Below are 20,004 nucleotides of genomic sequence, written 5' to 3' on the forward strand. Positions count from 1 at the left end.
CTAGAAAACGCTGCCTTCAGGTGATCCGCGGAAGCTCGTATTTTCGTGTTTCACCTTGTGCAGGTTTAATCGTCATATTTTTCGATTCAGGGTGACATTATCATCTCCATCGTCAATATTTCAGAGTTGTGATTTCTCATAAAACCGTTTAGAAATCGTGGAAGGTGCCTGTTAACCATCGGGTTTTTAAGTTTGCGTTGGTGTTAAAGTAATTTATAGATAGTTGTCAATACCGTAGTTCATAGAAAACGGGAACTACTGATAAATAATTCGGAGTGGTAAATTTCCTAAAATGTAGACTAAATATTGGCTAATGCTAGGCAAAATAAACCATAACAAACAAAACATAACGGACATCACTATGGAAACATTTGACTTAAGTGTATAGAAAAAAAAACATTTATTCATTGATATTTGCTGATATTTAAACACATACGCAAAGAGAAAGGATGCATCACTGCCCATTTGTGACCTGTTTTTTGCTTCATGATTTGGTCAGATAGCAGCCTGTGAGTAAACAGAGAGAGCAAAACTTAAAAACGTTTTTTTTTTTTTTATACTTGCTATTCAGGAACTGGTTGCATCTGACCCCACAAATGTCTACTATGTGTCAGGAACGATTAAATATCTGTCTGGGACTAAAGTTACTTCTATAGACTTACACTTCGTCCTTCTGTGGTCACTGCGCCAACTACATGCAGCATCAGGTGCATTCAGTGGGAATGATATGTTTAAGTACTGTACATCTGTAAGACCATGAATATCCCAATAAAAGTACAACCAGCCTCTGATTAAATATCAGGTGCTGCAATGACGTTCAATTTCAATTTATTTAAAACGTAGTTAGGTGTGAGTAAAAGGTTGAAACAGAAACAAAAGTTCTTTTACTGACATGAAATACTGACTTAAATATCGTTATTGTACTTGAGAGTAAATACGTGTTCAGCTGCCAAGAGCACAACCATTAAAGTTCAAACAGCTAACAGCACTTGAAGGCAGCACAATCATTTTCCACAGTCAGTGATATCTAGGTTGGTCCAGCTCTCAGGGTTTTGAAACAAAACAAATCTAAATAAGATCTTCATTATCTTCATCTGTCACACATTCCGCAATACAGTCATAATCTTGGCTCTCAAGCTTTATTTACTCAATCGCATCAGTTTAAAATTCTATGTATAACAGCTGTACGATAAAAACATTTAATTAGAAAAGTTTTAAAATCTACAAAAATGAAAAATGTATTTGGAACCGTGTTAGTCAGTAATGCACAGTTAAGTAAGACAGTGGACGGTTCATCAAAACGAACTGTAGCTTCCCAACTTAAGTCAACAATGGAAGTTGCTTCAACCATCCGTCACATTATATTCCATGACGCATGATGTGACGCTTTAGGTCCGAGCTGTTCACGAGGTTTCGCCCACAAAGCTCACAAGTATACCGTTTCTCCTCAGTGAGTGAGGAGTGCAGGGCCTCCGCGGCTCCATCCAGGGCCCTGAACGCACCTGGAAAACAAAAGAAAGTCACATAGGCTGCTGTCACATGCCATTAACCCAATCTGACTAAAGTTTCAGCCAACGATTATTCTAAAATAGTCTATAAAATGTGAGAAAATAATGGCTAACTGTTTCATAAAGCCCAAGATGACATCTTCAACAGACATGAAAACAAAATCCCAAATATTTTCACCTTAGCATGATATCAAAAGTAAAGTAAAGGAGAAAATCCTGACTTTTGAAAATGTGGCATGTTTGCATGACAGAATAAATAAGTGAAGTGACCCCTGCGAGCTCGTTCATGCAGTCAACTCGAGCTGCTCCGCTCTGCGTCATGTGACATGCCTCATGCTCCACAATCATCTGAAATACACACCCTCCAAATACAGCGCCCTATTTAAGCTGGGAAATGTCCCATCTTGTCCTTTATGCCGGCGTCAGATCTGCTGCCTTTATGCCCCCCTCCCACTACCCCCATCACCCCCACCACCCCAGCATCCACCTGCAGGCTCAGGGGGGCTTTAAAATATTTGCTCATCACCCCCCAATATCTCTGTGTTATCTCAACTCTGGTATTGTAATAAACATTTAAAATGTGAGATGTCTGATTGAACTAAATAACTGTTCATCAAAATGATCAAAATGGAGTTAACAGATTTGATTTTAACCACAAGCAGTTCTGATTTTGTCAAACATCTCTTATTTATTTGATGTGGGATGCTGTGGTGTTATGGTGGTGAAAGCCATAAGCCCCGGGCACCGCCACAAAGTACCTACGGTACCTTCTGAAAACAATGTCCAGAAATGAGGAGGATAAAACAGGCAAGGAGAAAATTAAATTCTATCCTCTATTTGAAACGGGAAAGAACAACACACACTGGCGGAGCCCTATTATTTAATAAAGTAGACATGATATACAGACTGTTTCTAGATGCAGAGAGGTAATGTAATCAAATTGCTGCTTTTTGAGGAGTTGAGGACATCATCTGGAGCTAAAATCAACTCTTTTGATAATTGTCTCAGTCATTTTACAATCAAAAAGACAAGGATTGTTCGATACGTTCCTTTTTTTTTATACGTCACAGAATATAATTGAGTTTGTGAGATGAAAACAGGCAATTCTCGTGCTCTAACTCACTACTATGGGGATGGTTTTGGACATTTTGGACATTATACGATTAAGCAAGAATATCATGAAAATAAATGTCCGTTGGAGCCCCATCAGCCAAAAATGCCACATCCTGGCACACATGGATAACGACGAGACATTGGTGCAGTGCACAGAAACCGATGGGTGCAGGCGTTTTGAATGCACATCCGTGCTGCCGTTCAAACTCTTGTTCTGCTCCATTAACATAAAAATCCTTTATTTGAATTCAGTGTGCTCAATTTCGACTCTTACCTTTGTGCCCGTGTGGACTGTCCAGATCGTTGCATCGGTTTTCCGTGTCTTCTTTGATCATCTCCACTTTTTGGTCCTGCGTCTGCTCGAGATGATCATCCTCTTCCTCCTTGCAACATCCAAGACGGTGCATCTCCTCCTTCAGATATTCATTCTCAAGTACGGGCATTTCTCCGTAGGACTCCGTCTCTGCCTCGCAGTTTTTCTCACCGTGCACTGGTTCCTGTTTGCACTTTACAATTGAGACACCCGAGCTGTCCTCGTGTTTTAACTTGAGTTGGGCGCAGTTGGGCGAAAGAGTTAGCAAATGCCTTTGAGCGGTTAAACTCTCCTGAGCCGTGCCGTCGTTTGCCTGTGAATGATTTATCTTTGCTAAGGTTGGAATCGCCTGTATATTAACTTGAGTCTTTGAGTCTTGGGCCAAAGGGATGCTGTTCTCTTCATCTTGAAATAAGATATCCCTCAGATCGTTATCTGCACCCTCAGCCTCAATGCTCCGCTCTATCTTAACCGTTCTCTCCTGACCTGTCTTCTTGTATTTCCTGTGGATGCTTCCGTCCTCATCCAGCTGTAAGATTCGACGTATGATGCTGTCTTCTACCCTCGCCTCGATGTTCAGATTTCGATGCTCAACTTCCTTGATATGTAGCTTATGGAGCTTTGCTTTGTCAGTTATTTTGAAATATGCTTTTGAGCTCCCCTCTGCTGCTTTCTCTTTTGGTGGTGTGTTTGTGATGCTGCTGGGTTTGGGTTGGGCTTCGGTGTCCTTTGTCTGCCTCTCCTCCTCTGGACCACTGCGATCCTTTAACTGTATATCTGCAAGGTTCCCTTCTCCAGTATTTTGCTCTACACTTCCTAACCCCGGTCCTCTGTCTTCAGCTTCGTCCTGCCCTTGTTTCCGATGTTCCTCCGTGATCTGGAGCGCCATTTTCTCCCTGTTGGTATTTTCTGCCGGGTTCTCTGCGTCTGGAGCTTCATCACAGTCTGTATAAAACTCCTCGGTTTCTTCATCCTCACTGTTGTTGCTTTGCCGCTCCAAGTTGGACGAAGGTTCCTCTTCCTTTTCTGGTATCCTATCAATCCTTGTTTGTAGCTGATCGAGGATAACCTGACCCACAAGCTCATGATTCCTCACAACCTACACAAAAGAAAAGGAAAAAAAAAAAAAAAATCTAACTACAAACTTACAAGAACTCGTATAGAGTCCATTTCCACTAAAGGAAACCCTCTTTACTTTTTCATTGGTTATTTCTTCATAAGGAATTCCAGTGAGGCCTCAAAGGGGTTACAGACAAATCCTCACCTGATGCTTATCACTCAGGTGAGCCTCCAAGTCGCTGAGCTGAGTGCAGTCGAAGTAGCACAGCCGACACCTGTAGGGTTTGATGTCATCGTGCCTCGTCATGTGCAAACGCAGGTTTTCCACACAGCCACTTGTGAAGGTGCATTTGTGACAGCGGAAGACAAGACCTTGGAGGTAGCGGGACAGTTTTGGGCGACAAACTTCTATTGGCACAACGCGTTCCTCTGTAAAAATAAGGTAACAAATGAAGAGTGAACATAACACGACCGATGAAGCTTTCAGTCACGAAATCCTGACGAGCATCCAGCCTACCGCGATGCAAGACGATGTGATCGATCATGTTGTTCTTGTTCTTGGTCTGGTAGAGGCAGAACGGGCAGCGGAGGTCCCTTTGGTGAGTAGATTGTGACTGGCAGGTCGAGTGACCCGACTGCATGTGCATTACCAGGGTTTTCCTAATGAAGACAGGAAATCAGTGACGGAAATGCAAATCGCTACAAGTGTTTGGAGACAATTTTTGCTGTCACAAATGCCAGATTAATGATAAATTTCCGATATTTTCCAACCTGTTGCCAAATTATTCATTAACACATGGCTGATGATACTTAAATTACTGCGCCACTCTCATAATAAACAATTCTTGAATAAGAAATTTACATGTAAACATTCACTGTTCAACTTTGCTTGAACATTGAAAATAAAACATACAGGCCATATCCTCATTATTGGATGATCATTCCTAGGTCGCTAAATAATGAGTATTATCGGTCACACCAGAGCATTTTAGATTCTTCAACACATTAAATAAACAATGATTAAAATGTGTTTTAACAGCATTTTAAGTCAGTAACCAAGGTTTCTGTGTGGAACTTGTTTGGACTGTATCACATCTCAATATCATTTGTGTGCATGCTCCTTGTCTTCTAAATCTAATTCAATGATAAAATAGCTGTAACAGCACATCTGTGTTGTAAATTATGTAAAATATGTGAATGTATTAGCTTAACAGCACCGGTATCAGATTTTTGGCAACAGTGTGGCAGCAGTTTACCTGAGACCAGTGAAGAAGTCGCAGTCTTTACACCTGAGGACCTTCTTTCCATGGCGGTTCAGGTAGTGCCGACGTATACTCGACAGGTGTTCAGTGTTGAAATTGCAGAACTCACAGTGAAGCAGACTGTTGTAAGTTAACTTCCTGTCTTGCACATTTGCTCTTGATTTGGTGCTTCTCTGTGACATCAAGCTGTAGTGGTTCAACTGGCGCTGCACATCTGGGGGCTCCGAGTACAGCAATTCTGTCAAAGTACAGGGAACCCAGTCTGTTAGTGTGGCTGCTCAGACAATAATGATGTGTTTAAGATAAATACTGAGAGTTGTATTATATAATTTATAAAAACAGAAGAGGGATGACTTGCTTCCAGTCAGTTCAGGCTCTTCATCGAGTTCAGCCAAACTGTTAACATCATCTGATGAGTAAGGAGGCTCCTTATCGGCCCTCTGAGCGCTCTCGTCATCTTTGTTGTCAGTGTCAGCAGAATCCATGAGGACATCTGGGCAGTCAGCAGCAGGATGACCATGAGACACAGAAAAACTTCACATGAAATCTCTCACAGCAAGTCCTGTGTAATCTGTGTGATGTGCAGTACACTGGCTAGTGTATGTTTGTTTGTAACATTTGTAATCTTTAAAACAGAGAATGTGCTCAAAACCAAGCCAGATTACCTTGACAGAGTAGACACAACAATACTGATAGTCTCTACTACTTTTCTCTGAGCCGCAATATTTACAACACAGAAAACATCCCAGTCTGACCACTTTCAGGCCAAGACATTGTAGGTCTATTTACCTACAATGTGTCTGTGACATATTTAACGCTACTTAACCAGACTGTTCCTGTCGTGCACAAATGGTGAGCAGGAAAGTAATGTGCACGAAGCAGGGGGAAGCTATAACTTTTTACAAGTTACGTCGCTCAATCAACATAACCTCCTGCGTTACATGTGACCACTGGCATGTGGGCATTGTGATTTCACCATGGACTTGAGCACAGGGCACCCATCAAATTGTGTGTCAAACTCAGGAAATCGTCATCAGATACCCTTGAAATGCTTCAGAAAACCTACGGCAATGAAGCAATGATCCTGGCGAGGTGTTTTGAGGGGCAGAACGTCACTGTCCAACACCAAAGAAGGCCCAATTTACAGAGTTGTGCAGCGTGACTTAGTATCCCAGGTTCAGACTGTCAACACAGAGTTGTACTGTGACGTTTTGAGGCGTCTGAGGGAAACCGATCGGTTCAAACCACCTGAACTGTGGCAGGATGTCACTTTGGTCCTCCGATATGACACCGCGACCGCTCACAGCACGTCTTTCAGTTTCCCAAAAGTTTAACACAAAGTTTGACGTGCACACTCTGCTCAAGGTTCAGGTCCATGATGACATCGCAGATGTGCATGTACCAGTGGTCACAAACACGTGTGTAACTCAGGTGCAGATGTTGATCAAGCGAGGTTAACTTGGAATACTAACTCAAAGCTTCTAGCTTCCCCCTGCTCCATGCACAACCTCTAAATATTTACATCAACCCTCGTACACCACCTTGATCAAATCCAGCAAGCAGAAATACACATTTATAATTCTAATGTTGAATAGTCCTTTAGTGTCTCACATACTGATCAAGGCAAACCACAAATCTACTGAATTGTTAGCTATTATATATTTCAGCAGGTCAAAGCAAAGACATTTGACAGATCATGCTGTCATGACACCACTAACAAATTCTCATGGCGAATGAATTTCTCACCTTGATGTTTTTTCATTAAGTGACTCCCAAACAGGGCCAGCACGGGCGTCCGGTAGGAACAGATCCTACATACAAAAGGCCTCATCGTCCCAGGTTTGTGTATGACATATTTGTTAGTCCTGGAAAGATAACAGGGAAAGAAACAATCAGGAAGATACAATCACAATTAGATAATCAATAACCACAAAAAAATAATAACACGAGTATTAACAAAACTGAGATTGTACTAACTAACTTTGTAAAGCCACATGAATACATGCAAAGGACCCTGAAGCCATAACGACAGCTTACATATATGTAGGCTCAGATGAAGTCTTTATAAAAAAATGCTTTCATTTTGTTTTGTGCATGAACAAAAAAAGAGAAATAGCCCTAATTCCTTCTTACTTTTCCTTTAACGCTGAGGGGGGCAGTTTGTCCAGTTTCTTGATGGCTGCCATGGCTGCGTGGCTGCGCTCATGTGAACGCAGACCTTTCAGCGACATGAACGTCCGCCCGCACTGTTCACAAGTGCGCTTGTCGTCTTTCGATTCGAGCTCTGGTTGCTCAACATCGGTGAGTTTTGAAGGTGACGACAGAAGACTTGATGGTACTGGTTTGATGCTCCACTGGGTCATCTCCTCCACAGATTCAAACATAGGCATTTCATCTTTGTAGAGCTGAGAAACAAACACAGTAAGGATGATCAAATTGTAAATGTGTGGCACGGACATGAGGCAAAAGATTAAGAGGGTAGATGATCAGTGTCAACTTACTTGGACGGGTTCGGGCTCCGGTACTGATGATGCCTTTTTCTTCACGGCCTCTTCCTCTCTTGCTCTGTGGTGGTCCAGGTGATGGCAGAGTTTTCGAATCCCATATAACTGTGTCATGCAGTGGGAACACTTGTAACGCCCTGTGCTTTCCTTCTTTTTCCCAAGTGATAACACAGTGAAGTCCAATTTGCAATCTGAGCGGTGAAAAGTACTGTAGTGGTCAATGAGCAGCTGAGGTGAGACAAACATCAAGTCCGTACACTTCTTACATTTGACACTTGCGCTTTGCTCAGATTGCACTTCCTGCAGTTTGTGGCCTCTGTATTTGCGTTGGTTATAATTCTCTAGCAGCTTGTAGGTACTCAGTGCATCCATTTTGTGTGTGTTTCTGTAGTGACAGTGCAGGTATTTTCGATACAATCCTTTATAGCTGCACATTCGGCACTTGTACAACGTTCCTTTGCCCTGCGATGAAAGTGAGCTCGATGACGTCTCAGGAGAGCCCGACTCGGGACTCTGCCCAGTTTCTGCAATGCTTACTTTTGATGTTGTCTTTTCTAAAGAAGCAGTGTTAGCCACCGAGCCCGGAGAGTTGTGAATGGGTTGGTTTTCAGCTTCGGTTTCAGCTGAATGCTCAAAAACTACCGTCTCCATATGTTCCTTGTGGCAGTGAGTTTTCAGTTTTTTCAACGACGCATGGATTTGTGGACATTTTTTACAAATGTAGCCCGATGCATTTGAATTTCTTCCCATTGTACACCGGACCATGTTGGTTTCAGGTATTTCAGTAGTTTGAAGTACGTCTGCCCTGGCTACGAGTGTCGGATGCTTCATTTGGCAGTGAGTGAGAGTTCCGTGGTAGCTTGCGTTCACATATTGACAGCTTGGACAATTGTACACTAATATTTTCATTTCTTCTGTTGTTATGCTCGACTTGGATGACTCAGAGGAATTTTGTGGTTGTTGAGTTAATGGGGCGTCTGCAGATGTTGGTGCTGGCTTCTCGGGAACCTGCTTGAACATGGCTACATAGTATTTTAGGTAAGCACCCTTGCCATGTTTCTTAGCATAATGAATCGCGAGGTGCTTTTTCCTGAAGTAGGCTTTGGAACACACGAGACACTTGTACAAGCTGTCTTTTGAAACTCCACTCTTGTGGATAACACGCAAGTGTCGAGTGAGAGCAATTTTTGTGGTGCACCTAAAAGAACAGTGCTGGCACCTCAACAGAGCATATTTTTTGTTACTTAAAAAGGAAGCCTTTGCTACAGATGCATGAGCACTGTGGGCCTTAGAGGCTTTCATTTTACTTACAGCTGAGGGTTTAGCAGCTGGATTGCTGGTCACAGTATCATTATGGTCCTGTACACAGTGCTTGTTCAGTTTGTCCAGCGTCACACAGATTTGTGGGCAGTGCTCACACATGTACCCAACAAGTTTCATAACATCACCAGGACCTTTTCTTTTCCAGTGGTCTTCCCAGTTTCGTTCCATATCCACGTGAAAGCTGTCCGCCCTGGATGGGAGGGCAGCGTGCTTCATTTGGCAGTGAGTGAGAACTCCTTGATGAATACTATTGACGTAGGTACAATACGGACACTTAAAGACGTGCACGTGGTTTTTGCTCTCCTCTTGTTCTTTTTGCTGTTCTTCTGAATTTTCATTCACATCCTTTTGGTGCTTCATTCCACAGTGAGTGTTGCGGCCCCGCTGGGAATTAAAACCTGCAGGGCAGTAAGGGCACTTGAACTTTTTGGAAGATACTGTTCTTTCATCAGATGACTCGTCACAATCAAGAGGCACTTGGAATGTGTCAAACAACCTGGGCATTTCCTCATGGTCTTCCACCTGGCTGGTTGCGCTTTCCTTCTTGCTCTTGAAGAGATCCAAGCTGTCTTTTTTCGCAGACACATGATGAACAGCACGGTAATGCCGCGCAATGCTTGACATCGAGTTACCTTTGAAGGAGCATTTGCGGCATGAATACATCTTGCTTTTATTTTGTCCCCATCTTTGGAGTGTCAAGCTCCTGGCAGTGCCATCACCATCACTAACACCATCAGTGTGCTTTAGTTTAGCTTTCTTCTTCTTCGGAGTAAACGTGTTGTCACCAACAAATAGCCGAGTGCTTACGTACTCGAGACTTGAATTCAAGTCTGGGTGTTGTTCCCGGTAGTGTTTACAGACTGCTGCCGCTTTTTCGTGAGTGAAAAGACACATCTCACAGTGATAGCCTGACTGTAATACTCCTTGTTTAAAGCACAATCGTAAAAGATCTGTGACTGAGCGTTTTACTCCGTGGGCTTCCCGTATATGCCTCTTCAAACCATACAGAATTTGAGAACTGAATGAGCATTTATAGCACTGAAGCGTCCTCTCTGTTTGTGAGGTTCCTGATGAGGGGGACGGTGTTGGTGAGGAGCTTGATGTGGATAACACTGAAGCTGAGACGGATTTAGCGAGCTTCCTTGTTTTTTTCTTTTTCGTTTCCATTTTCCTCAATGGCTCCTGATTGACCTCTTGTTTTATGCTTGTTTCCAGGTGCAATTTCTTGGTCTGTTTGAGAACCATAGAAGTATATATGTGGATTTGTGAGGCCTTAACCGCGTGTCCACGATGTGTTTTGGAGAGATGTCTCATCACGCCGCTCACAGCACTGTGTCTGTAGTTGCAAATGTGGCAGAAAAACAAATCTTCGTCGCCTTTGTTCAGGAGAGGAAGAGGTAGATTAGTTGAGAAGGAGAAGTTGTTTGCATGACATTTTGAGTTTTTAATTTCATCCCGAATCAAAGCTGTATGTTCGACAACGCATTCAATGTTGGTAATAATGCCGTGGTGCGTTTTAGCTTGATGGTTAACCACTCCTTTTACATTTGGATTTGCAAAGTTGCACCTTTGGCAGAAAAACAAGTTTTCTGCACAGGCATAAGCATCAGTGCGAGTCTTGGAAGCATCTGCTGCATCCCTTTCTTCACACTGAACTGCGGTTTCACTACGTACCTCAACTTGTTTACTGCTTTTAGAATGAGGCGATGGAGAAGTTTGTGAGGTCTTAGCTTCACTCTGAAGTTTATTTTTCTGCATCTCAGCACTATAACAAATGATATCTTCCATACCTATTGGAGCGTGCATGGCGTGCTTTGCATTATGATGACCAACAACACTTTTGATGTTGGTATTTGTGTAACTGCAGAACTGGCAGTAAAACATTTGATCCGGGACACTGGATAACAAACTGTACATTCCAGTAGACTTTTCTCTTCTCTGTTTGCCAGCCAACGCCTTTGTATTGCATTTGTCCTCCAAAGACTCCACTTTTTCAGTTTTGGGAGACTCTTGATAATTCGTCGCATCTTCTGGTGTCTGCTTGGAGTTATTTAAAAACAATAAAATGTTCTTTTGCTGTGACGGCTCCGCTTTGTCTTCTTTCTTCGAAGGACATGAGATGCTCTTTGGATGCGTAACGTTTTCTATTACTGTCCCAGAATTTGGAGTCTTTTCAGGCGTCATCTGCGGCGCGACGCGAGCCAACTGTTTGATTTTATCTATAGTGACCGCCTCATCTGGATGGCTCTTTTGGTAGTGAACGTGCATAACAACAACTGACTTACTACTAAACATACAGTTGTTGCATTTATACAAGGCCACATGTGGTCCTTCGGAGGCGGGATGTTGGGTTGGAGTAATATTTTTCACTTCTTTGCATGGTGTTTGAGCACTTTCAACAGACATCCCTCCAGTTTCTTCCGGACTGGGCAACTTTTCACATTTGTTCTGCTGAGATGATTCCTTCTGGCATCCAGGTACCGAATACCGGCAGTTAAAAAAAGAATTGTCCGCTTCATGTGTTGGGTGTTTTTCCTTGTAATGTTCTTTCAAGGCCATTAATACATTGGTGGTAAACGGGCAAACAAAACATTTGAAAACCAAACTGTGCCCACTTGATTTCATCGTGAATACATCCGGGGCCTCTGGATGATTTTCCACGTAGTGCCTCTTGAGGTCAGCTGTGTTTAAGAACTCCACTGGACACTCCAAGCAGCGAAAGGTGGCACTCTGATCATTCGAGTCCTGAATGTAGGCAGCAGTGTATCTGATGTAAGGGTGGTTGCCCTGGTAATGGGTAGACATGCATCTGATGTCCACATCACTGTGGTCACAGTGCTTACAGAAAATAACTTTTGGACTCTCTGTGTCTCCGTTAACAAGACGGACCTTTTTGTCCTCTTCATCTTCACTTACTTCAAATGAAAACTCAGTGTTGCTTGGTGGTTGTTTGTTTGCGTTTTCTTTCTGTGGCAGCTCTGTCTCTTTGTCCAGTTTAACTGTTTTAGCAGGACGACTTTCAGTGCTTCCATTATTGGTCCTCTTGCTGATGTTGCTAGGAGCCGTTTGTTCCCTGGACTTAGGTGGTCTCAGGTCAGGAATCAAAAGGTGGTCAAAGTTAGACGCAACTTTGGGGATGTCAATAACAGACTTTGCAGTGACTTGAAACACGCCACTACTGTTTGGGCTGGAGCTGGAGGGAGATTCTTGCAAAATTAGAGTTCCTTTGTTGCCATCAGCAGACTTTGCGGGTGGTTTCCCATTTGATTCAGATGTTGGTGCAAAGTACTTGGAGATGGTTTCCTGTGGCCTCTTGTACGTTTTCAGATCCTTCAGTGAGTTAAGTGAGCATTTAGCTTTTGAGGTAGACGTAACGGAAAGGACTGAGGGAATCTCTCGAGCGCCCGCAGCTTCATTGCGTTGGTTTGCAATTATTTGCGTTTCTGGGTTTTCAGCAATGATTAGAGTTCCTATCACATTGGGATTTTTTGAGTCACAGCGCTTCTCGTGTTCGTGTAAAACGTCCCGACTGCAAGCTTTAAAATCACAGTGCTGGCATTTGAAAGTACCTGAACTGCTGATATTCTTGGTCGTTTCTGCGTATTTCAAGCCTGCATATCTGAGAGAAGTGTCAACGTCAAAGCCGTGCCCCTGGTTGAGGTGATCAAAAAGGAACACCTTGGATTTGAAGGTTTGTGTACAATGACCGCACTGGATAGACCAGACTGGGGAATCCTGATTGTTGGCTTGCTTGAGGTGGCCAGAGTTGGAAAATTGCATTGAATCTGAGGGGATAAATGAGAGACACTGATAAATACTCAGATCGATCGGGTACATTGAAGCAGTACTTGTCAAGAGTTGGCTGCTGTACATACCGTTTTGCATCTTGCATTTCTCTCTCGGCAACACACACCTAGAAGAGTGAAAATAGACATTATGCTTAAGGTGTAAAAAAAAAAAACCAGCACCACCCACCACTGTTTTAAAGTTTAACTACACTATTGAGGGTTTCCATGACAGCGCTGCAGATCTCAAGTATTTGGCAGAAAATGAACTGAACAGCAGCAAGACGACAACTCAATCCAGGTCATTTTAACTTTCAGTCTGATGCGTTCAACTGGACGGAGACAACGAGTCCATCTGAATAAGCTGACACGACCGATCTTCACATACAAATGAAAATAAAATAAAAAGTCCACAAATGCGCCTCCTGCTCGGTGCACACGGGTTATGTACTCACGCATGCAGACAAACACAGGATGAGGGTTATGAGGCAGTATTTTGAGTCGCTGGTGTTGATAACATCGGACCGCACATTTCCGCCATTTTTCCCGCGAGTGCCACTCTCTCTGGCTTCTGCTTCCGCTGGAAACAACAAAAATATGAATGGAAAAACTTCACTTCCGTCTAAAGTCAATTGACCTTCAAAATAAAATCAACCAGAGGCGCTCATAATGCTGTGCACAAAGACTGAATCGATTTCACTCTAAATGCCAATCATTGTCTCTGGCTCTGCAGTTTTTTAAAACTTTTCATCCACAGCTTTGAAATCTATGTCCTGACAGCAAACTTAAATGTTACTGTGGAGATAAAAAAAAAAAAACAAAAAAAAAAACCCAAAACGTTTGTTTCTAATTCAAAATTTACATTTTTATTAATTGTAACAAGTTTTACCGATAACAAACTATAACGCATACTCTGCATTATTTATTTATATATTCATTTTGACATTTAATTCAGAATAAAAACGTGCTTTGCGCTGCAATTTTCACAAAGGGTGTATTTGTCCTTATATCGTGTTTAGTTTTGTGGTTTTCATTCTTGGTGCATCTGAATTTTTCAAAAGTAATAAGAAGTCATCAGAGTGGAAAAAGTCATAGTTTAATTGTGAAATTAGAGAGAATTTTGACCGGAAGTACTTGGGTTTAGCTGTTTTTCTTGTTTAAATTTAAGGTCACACTAACCCTTTTTTTCAAAATCCTGTTCCTTTTGTGATATGCACAGGTGGTGTGTCTCGTGTTGTCTCTTTTCCTTCGAAGGTGACATATACGTATTCACATAAATCGTATAACCATAAACTGATTCATCAAACAATTGACCCCAAATTGTAATTTGCACCCAATAGGGGTAACAATTGGCATCATTGTTATTAAAAAAAAAAAAAAAAAAAAAAAAAAAAAAAAAGTGTTTGCCAGCTGATCAGGCCTAATGTTTAATCACCTGTCATAAAAAAAACAGGTGGTTAGAAATAGGGTGGAAAAAAAGCAGTCTTACTTTTGATTTAGATTTGCCAAAATACCATAGTGGTCCCTTGAAGCAGACAGTAATGTTATCCGAATCAGTACAGCACTGTTCATTAGCAGGAGAATAAGTTCAGAAAATTAAATACATAAATGAATTGAATTTCTCATCACGGCGTTGCATCATACGTGTCAATGGTTCCGATCTCTGACATTGTTTCCCCCGGAGTATAATACGGGACGTACTACAACAAGGAAATGTCAGCAGCAGTGACCTGAAAGCACCTGTGTAGTGGTCGGTCTTCTTTAAAATGTATTTTTCTTTACTGTAGCCTATAGTGTACGTTTGTTTCGCCGTTGTACAAAAGTTTTCTCTTCAAGTCCACTTTAGGTTTTCGCTCATTTAAGATCGAGTTAGCAGGCTGGCTGCAAACATTTAGTTCATAAAGTAACTACCTAACCTAAACTAACCTAAACTAACCTAACCTAACCTACACGTGCAGGAGCAGCTGCCGCGTCAGTGTGTGTGATGTGCTCACCACACATCTGTGTCTTTGTGCAGCTGAATCACTGCTGTTGAAAAGGACTGCCTGTTGCAGCACATCGGTCCTCCTCTGTGGAAAGGCCTTTGTTAAACTGCTGTGTGTGTGTGTGTGTGTGTGTGTGTGTGTGTTCAGGAGTGACACTCAGAGTAAAAAAAGGAAAAGGAAATGCTCGTCTGACCTCAGAGAGACGCCATGCTCCGAGCCAAGCTGACCAGCCTGCTGACACTGGGCCCTCTGAGGAGGACTCACCCTGCAGCTTGTCTCCCTTGCTTCTCCACCCTGTCACACTGCTGCCTCCAACCGGAAGGGAGAAGGACTGAAGACGGCCTCCACTCAGGGTGGAGAACAGTGTTTTACAGCCGGGGTGCGACGCGCCCGTCAGTCAACGTGAGATCATTCAGTTTATCAGCTGCTGCTGTTGTGAATTCAGCACCAGCACATGTCCAGCCGTACCTCCGACTGATGAGGATGGACAAACCTATTGGTCAGTAATTCATTCTTCATCAACAACTTCACCTGACATATTATTTCTGTATATATTGTATATAGTTTAATCCACAGGTTGGTGTTGACTTTAACTAGTTTTAACAAACAATATTGATGTCGTCCTATTTTTTTGTCGTCACTCAAACATACATTTTTTTAAATTATATTTTTATTTGGAACAAGGTGTCAACATGTTACACAGTTAAGCATGTTTACTTCATGTTTCCATTTCAACACGAGGCAGAAAACGAATAAAGAAAAATACATTAAAAGTACATACTGTGTGTATATATTAGTTTCGACAACAAAGATACTTATTCAGCAGTAAAACAGTCAGTTGTAACGTTTAGGTTTTAGTAGGAATCTTTTTGGAAAGGTAGCTCACATATTCTTTGTTAAGCAGCTTTGACCTCAAAACACACACAAACAGATGGATGCTTGTTAAGTGCAGCCACCACCGTACCACTATGTTAAACACCTTTTGCTTCAGCTCTCGTTCAGTTGTACCGCTCAGACATCATCAGTCAGACCACAGTTAAGCCCTTAGCTGGGAATTAGTTCCTTTGATGTTAATCCTTTATTTTATTCATTTGCGTTGACTTGTATCTTTTTGTAGGGACCTGGCTGCTGTACCTCCCATGTATGTGGAGCATCGGTCTAGCTGCCGACCCTGGGTGCCTTCCAGATCTGGGCATGCTCACTCTGTTTGGTATAGGTGGTCTGCTGATGAGAGGGGCCGGCTGCACTATCAATGACATGTGGGATAAAGACTTTGACAAAAAGGTATATGAGACTTACTATGGCAAGCAGACATGAAAAAAAAAAATTCTTCAAATGTTAATTGAATTTTATTTATAATTTCAATATAAGATGAAGAAAATACGAAACATTGGCCAGCTTGCGCTCGCCTCAGTCAGTCAGGTTAGTTAGCCCCCGTTTGGTTGATATTGCAACTTGTTTTCAGGAAATTTTGATCATCAAATTTTGATGAAGCCATAATGACCAAAGATGCTGTTTGTGGTATGTCTCAGACTCCAAATGGTCACAAATGTGTATTACATGATCCGCAAATGACAAACAACATTTACATAACGTGATCAACAATTTGTGCATAATTATGGGAATCAGATGCCCCAGTTTTTCACTTGTATTTAAATGCATCTATGTGGCGCTAGAGAGCCTGAAATGAGAGTCAAAAGTTCACAACCAAATGCAACGTGCAGATCCGGCGATGCGTACACACTCATTTAACACTCTGTAAACGTATACAAAAGAATGTAAATACAAGTAGTTTTAGACATTTGTAAACACAGGCAACTTTTTGAAAGTGAAAATGATCAGATCTGTGAAGTTGAAGCAAAAAGTCTGTATGGAAAAATTCATTCAGGCTTTGATGTATGTATTTGTAAAATAGTCATATAAATGTTCAAATTGTTTGGTATTTGTGTGTGGATTGGTATAAATCCTATTTTAGCATTTGTAGATCTTGTAATCTATATTTGTGATAATTTTGAGTTACATTTCTCTCCATAGCATCACAGTAACAGTCAGTAACACTAAGATACTAAATGTACACATTATTAATTCATTTTCAGCGCTGATTGACTGAAGTGTTTCTTTGCAGGTGTCCAGGACAGCCTCTCGACCCATCGCATCAGGAGAGATCTCTCGCATGCAGGCGCTCGTCTTCCTGGGAGGGCAGCTCTCTCTTGCACTCGGGGTTCTTTTGTGTCTCAACTATTACAGGTATCCACAAACAGTCCGTGTTTCATGAGCTCTGTGTAGACATTTGTTGAACTTTGATTTCACTTTATTTGCGAAATGAACGTGAAACAAGGGAAGATTGATCAAATAATGAAGTTTGTAAGTCAAACAAAAACCTCCGTTTGGGGTTCCATATTGGTCATGATTTTATTTTTTGGGCTTTAATTCCCCCACTGAATCAGTCGGTGTCATTTATAGATGTGTTAATTACACTGTGTGAATGTACAAGGAGGCAGATAAAAGTGATCCCCTGTACAAAGTTGTTAATATTTCTTTAGAATTTCACAGTCTTTGACTCAGTGTTCGTAATGCTCCTCACAGCATAGCTCTGGGTGCAGCTTCACTATTGCTCGTCATCACCTACCCGCTGATGAAGAGGATCACTTATTGGCCCCAGTTTATGTTGGGTATGTGCCGTGTTAAACGATCCTTTGGTGTTCTGCATCTAAAGTTGATATTTCTGCCCATCAGCAGAGCTGAAGTTGGCCTTGTGTTCCTTCTGTTCGATCTCTTCAGGGCTCACTTTCAACTGGGGCGCTCTGCTCGGCTGGTCGGCTGTTCAGGGCTCTTGCGATTGGTCCGTGTGCCTGCCGCTGTATTTCTCAGGAGTGATGTGGACGCTGATATACGACACGATATATGCACATCAGGTGAAGCAGGGAGCTTATTTCACATGAAAATGGTCAGGATGTGTAGCCTATAATGAAATACTGTTTCTAATCTTTCATAATGTGGGATAGCACCAGTCAGTAGTGAGTGGGATCCCTCTTTATATTCACCAGGATGATGTTCACCATTTTTTATTTTACAGTGATTTGAACCTACAGTTAATTAATTATAAACAAACCACAACGCTCACTCACTCTGGAAAACACTCAGCAGTCTTAGTGGTTATGTTTTACATTTACAACCACTTTTAAACTGAAACATGGATGTGATAATATAGTGAGAGCACCATGCTTACAGAAAAAAAAACACACGAGTTTCCCATGTTTTCCACATGGGACACATGTGATCACATGTACGACACATGTTTACCACATGTTGCAATATATGATAATGGGGAAAATATGTGGAAACACTTTTTTACATGCTGCTCCATTTTTCCTGCCAATTTATGATGATAGACAGTTGATAAATGTTCTGTATATTTGAATAAAACCTCGATTTCACTGCACCATCAGTGCAGAAAAGTAAAAGTAAATGTAGCACAGCAGCCAAACTCAAAACTCTGGATTGGGCTCTTCTAAATCAATAGATATGTCATTACATACAGAAACCCACCCAGTTAAATCAAATTCAATAATCTGATTATATTCTGTAAATTTTTCAATTATTTGTTAATATCTTTTTTTTTTTTTTTTTTTATCTTTCTATTAAATTCCTTTTTGTAATGTTTTACTGCGGGGAAAAAGGAACTGCTGTAGATGGAAAAGTTCAAGTAAAATACAGTGTTGTCTCTGAGCTCTGTGAAGTTTCTGCCTATTCATCTCTGTGGTTTGCAGGTGAAGCACTGCATTTAAATTTATGAAGGACAGGACCATGAAACTGAAACATGCCCGTTTACTTAATGAGCTGTTTGCACATGTTAGACAGGTTTTCAAGATGGAAACAATCCCATTAACTTCTAACGTTTGCCGGGAGTGTGGTTGACTGTTTTTGTTACTGTTAGTCACTCTGGAGCAGAACTGCCTCACATCTAACAGTAAGGCGTCACTGAGTCTGGGCTCCCTCTGCTTTTTCTTTTTTTTTATATAAAACAGGATAAGGAGGATGACGTCCTGGTTGGGGTCAAATCCACCGCACTGAGGTTCCAGGAGCAAACCAAGCCTTGGCTGACTGGTTTCACAGTGGCCATGATGTCCGGACTGGTTGCAGCTGGGGTCACTGCTGAACAGACTCTGCCTTACTACGCTGTACTGACCACTGTGGCCGTCCACCTCACTCACCAGGTGAGAGAGCCAATGAAGTCCGTGTATATGTGTAAATATATATATATGTTCTTAAGATATATTTCTTTCTTTAAAATATGATATTAGCTTTTCTGTCTTGTAGATTTACACACTGGACATCAACAAACCAGAAGACTGCTGGAAGAAATTTTTGTCAAACAGAAACCTTGGACTGTTGTTGTTTTTAGGTATTGTTACTGGTAATTTGTGGAAGGAACGAAGGGAGACTTTGCTGCAACAGGAGGAAGAACTCGGATAAGTGAGACAGTCAGTGCTCAGTAAATTTGATTACAGGCTTTGTTTTTAAGCCAGGAAGTAAAATTATTTCTTTTCTTACAAAACATCACGTACGGTTATTGATGTTATAAAATCCCATTTATATGTGTTAAATTAAATTAAATGATCATTTCCCTCAACATGAGTGTATAACTTACTTCTGTATTTAAAAAGAACACAAAAGAAAAGCCAAACTGACTGACTCTTGAATAATAGATGAATCTGCAGCAGGTATGGTTATTATTGGTTGACGCACTTTAAACCTGCACTAAGTGATTAATGACCACTAGAGGGCAGTATGCTTAATTTGCCACCTCCTTAATGTCTTGTACACCCAGGCCTTATTGTTTTGTTTTGGGCCACCAACTATTAAAAGTCTTCGGCTCGACTTTCTTCAAGAGTCACTGGTTTACTTTGGCCCTCCGTCTCCATCAGATTAGGCAGCGTACGCCCACTCAAGACCTCTGCCAGTGATTTTATACGAGATGCTGGTGAGAGTGGTCCTGATGCCTCAGTGGTCCAGACATCTGCATCGTTTAGTCTGCCCCATTCTGGAGAGTTTCCTGGTGAATTCACTGGACTCCAACGGCCTCCACAGTCACCAGATCTCAATCCAATAGAAGCTTTGGGATGTGGTGGAACGGGAGATCTGCATCATG

General features: G+C 41.8%; 2 protein-coding genes across 3 annotated transcripts; one reads left to right on the forward strand and one right to left on the reverse strand.

The window, feature by feature from the left end:
• Positions 1-811: 811 nt before the first annotated feature.
• LOC138215849 (zinc finger protein 462-like) lies at positions 812-13,422 on the reverse strand. 2 transcript variants are annotated; one of them, XM_069178290.1, is made up of 11 exons: positions 13,323-13,422; positions 12,958-12,995; positions 7,757-12,867; positions 7,389-7,660; positions 7,002-7,120; positions 5,614-5,748; positions 5,250-5,493; positions 4,511-4,653; positions 4,199-4,422; positions 2,896-4,033; positions 812-1,502 (listed from the first exon to the last, which is right to left on the reverse strand). In XM_069178290.1, the coding sequence occupies exons 2-11, from the start codon at positions 12,965-12,967 to the stop codon at positions 1,360-1,362; spliced, it is 7,539 nt and encodes a 2,512-aa protein (XP_069034391.1). In that variant the 5' UTR covers positions 12,968-12,995; positions 13,323-13,422; the 3' UTR covers positions 812-1,359. The 2 variants fall into 2 exon arrangements, with proteins under 2 accessions (XP_069034391.1, XP_069034392.1); XM_069178291.1 differs by lacking the exon at positions 2,896-4,033.
• Positions 13,423-14,564: 1,142 nt separating this feature from the next.
• On the forward strand, positions 14,565-19,738 carry coq2 (coenzyme Q2 4-hydroxybenzoate polyprenyltransferase). The gene is made up of 8 exons (XM_069178308.1): positions 14,565-14,617; positions 15,000-15,351; positions 15,970-16,136; positions 16,978-17,099; positions 17,439-17,524; positions 17,634-17,767; positions 18,881-19,069; positions 19,173-19,738. Exons 2-8 carry the CDS (start codon positions 15,060-15,062, stop codon positions 19,326-19,328), a joined length of 1,146 nt encoding a protein of 381 aa, XP_069034409.1. The 5' UTR covers positions 14,565-14,617; positions 15,000-15,059; the 3' UTR covers positions 19,329-19,738.
• Positions 19,739-20,004: the final 266 nt, after the last annotated feature.

This window comes from Embiotoca jacksoni, unplaced genomic scaffold, assembly GCF_022577435.1.
Source record: "Embiotoca jacksoni isolate LCO1_2020_lvr unplaced genomic scaffold, fEmbJac1.0.p SCAF_8, whole genome shotgun sequence".
In the NCBI taxonomy this organism is placed as follows: Eukaryota; Metazoa; Chordata; class Actinopteri; family Embiotocidae; genus Embiotoca; species Embiotoca jacksoni.

Excerpts from the sequence above, each read along its gene's own strand:
- LOC138215849 (XM_069178290.1), bottom strand. Across the intron at positions 4,423-4,510 it reads TCACATCGTCTTGCATCGCG|AGGAACGCGTTGTGCCAATA; the intron begins GTAGGCTGGATG and ends TTATTTTTACAG. Across the intron at positions 1,503-2,895 it reads CAGTCCACACGGGCACAAAG|GTGCGTTCAGGGCCCTGGAT; the intron begins GTAAGAGTCGAA and ends TTTGTTTTCCAG.
- coq2 (XM_069178308.1), top strand. The coding sequence starts at position 15,060 with ATGCTCCGAGCCAAGCTGACCAGCCTGCTGACACTGGGCCCTCTGAGG. Across the intron at positions 16,137-16,977 it reads ATAAAGACTTTGACAAAAAG|GTGTCCAGGACAGCCTCTCG; the intron begins GTATATGAGACT and ends GTTTCTTTGCAG. Across the intron at positions 19,070-19,172 it reads CCGTCCACCTCACTCACCAG|ATTTACACACTGGACATCAA; the intron begins GTGAGAGAGCCA and ends TCTGTCTTGTAG.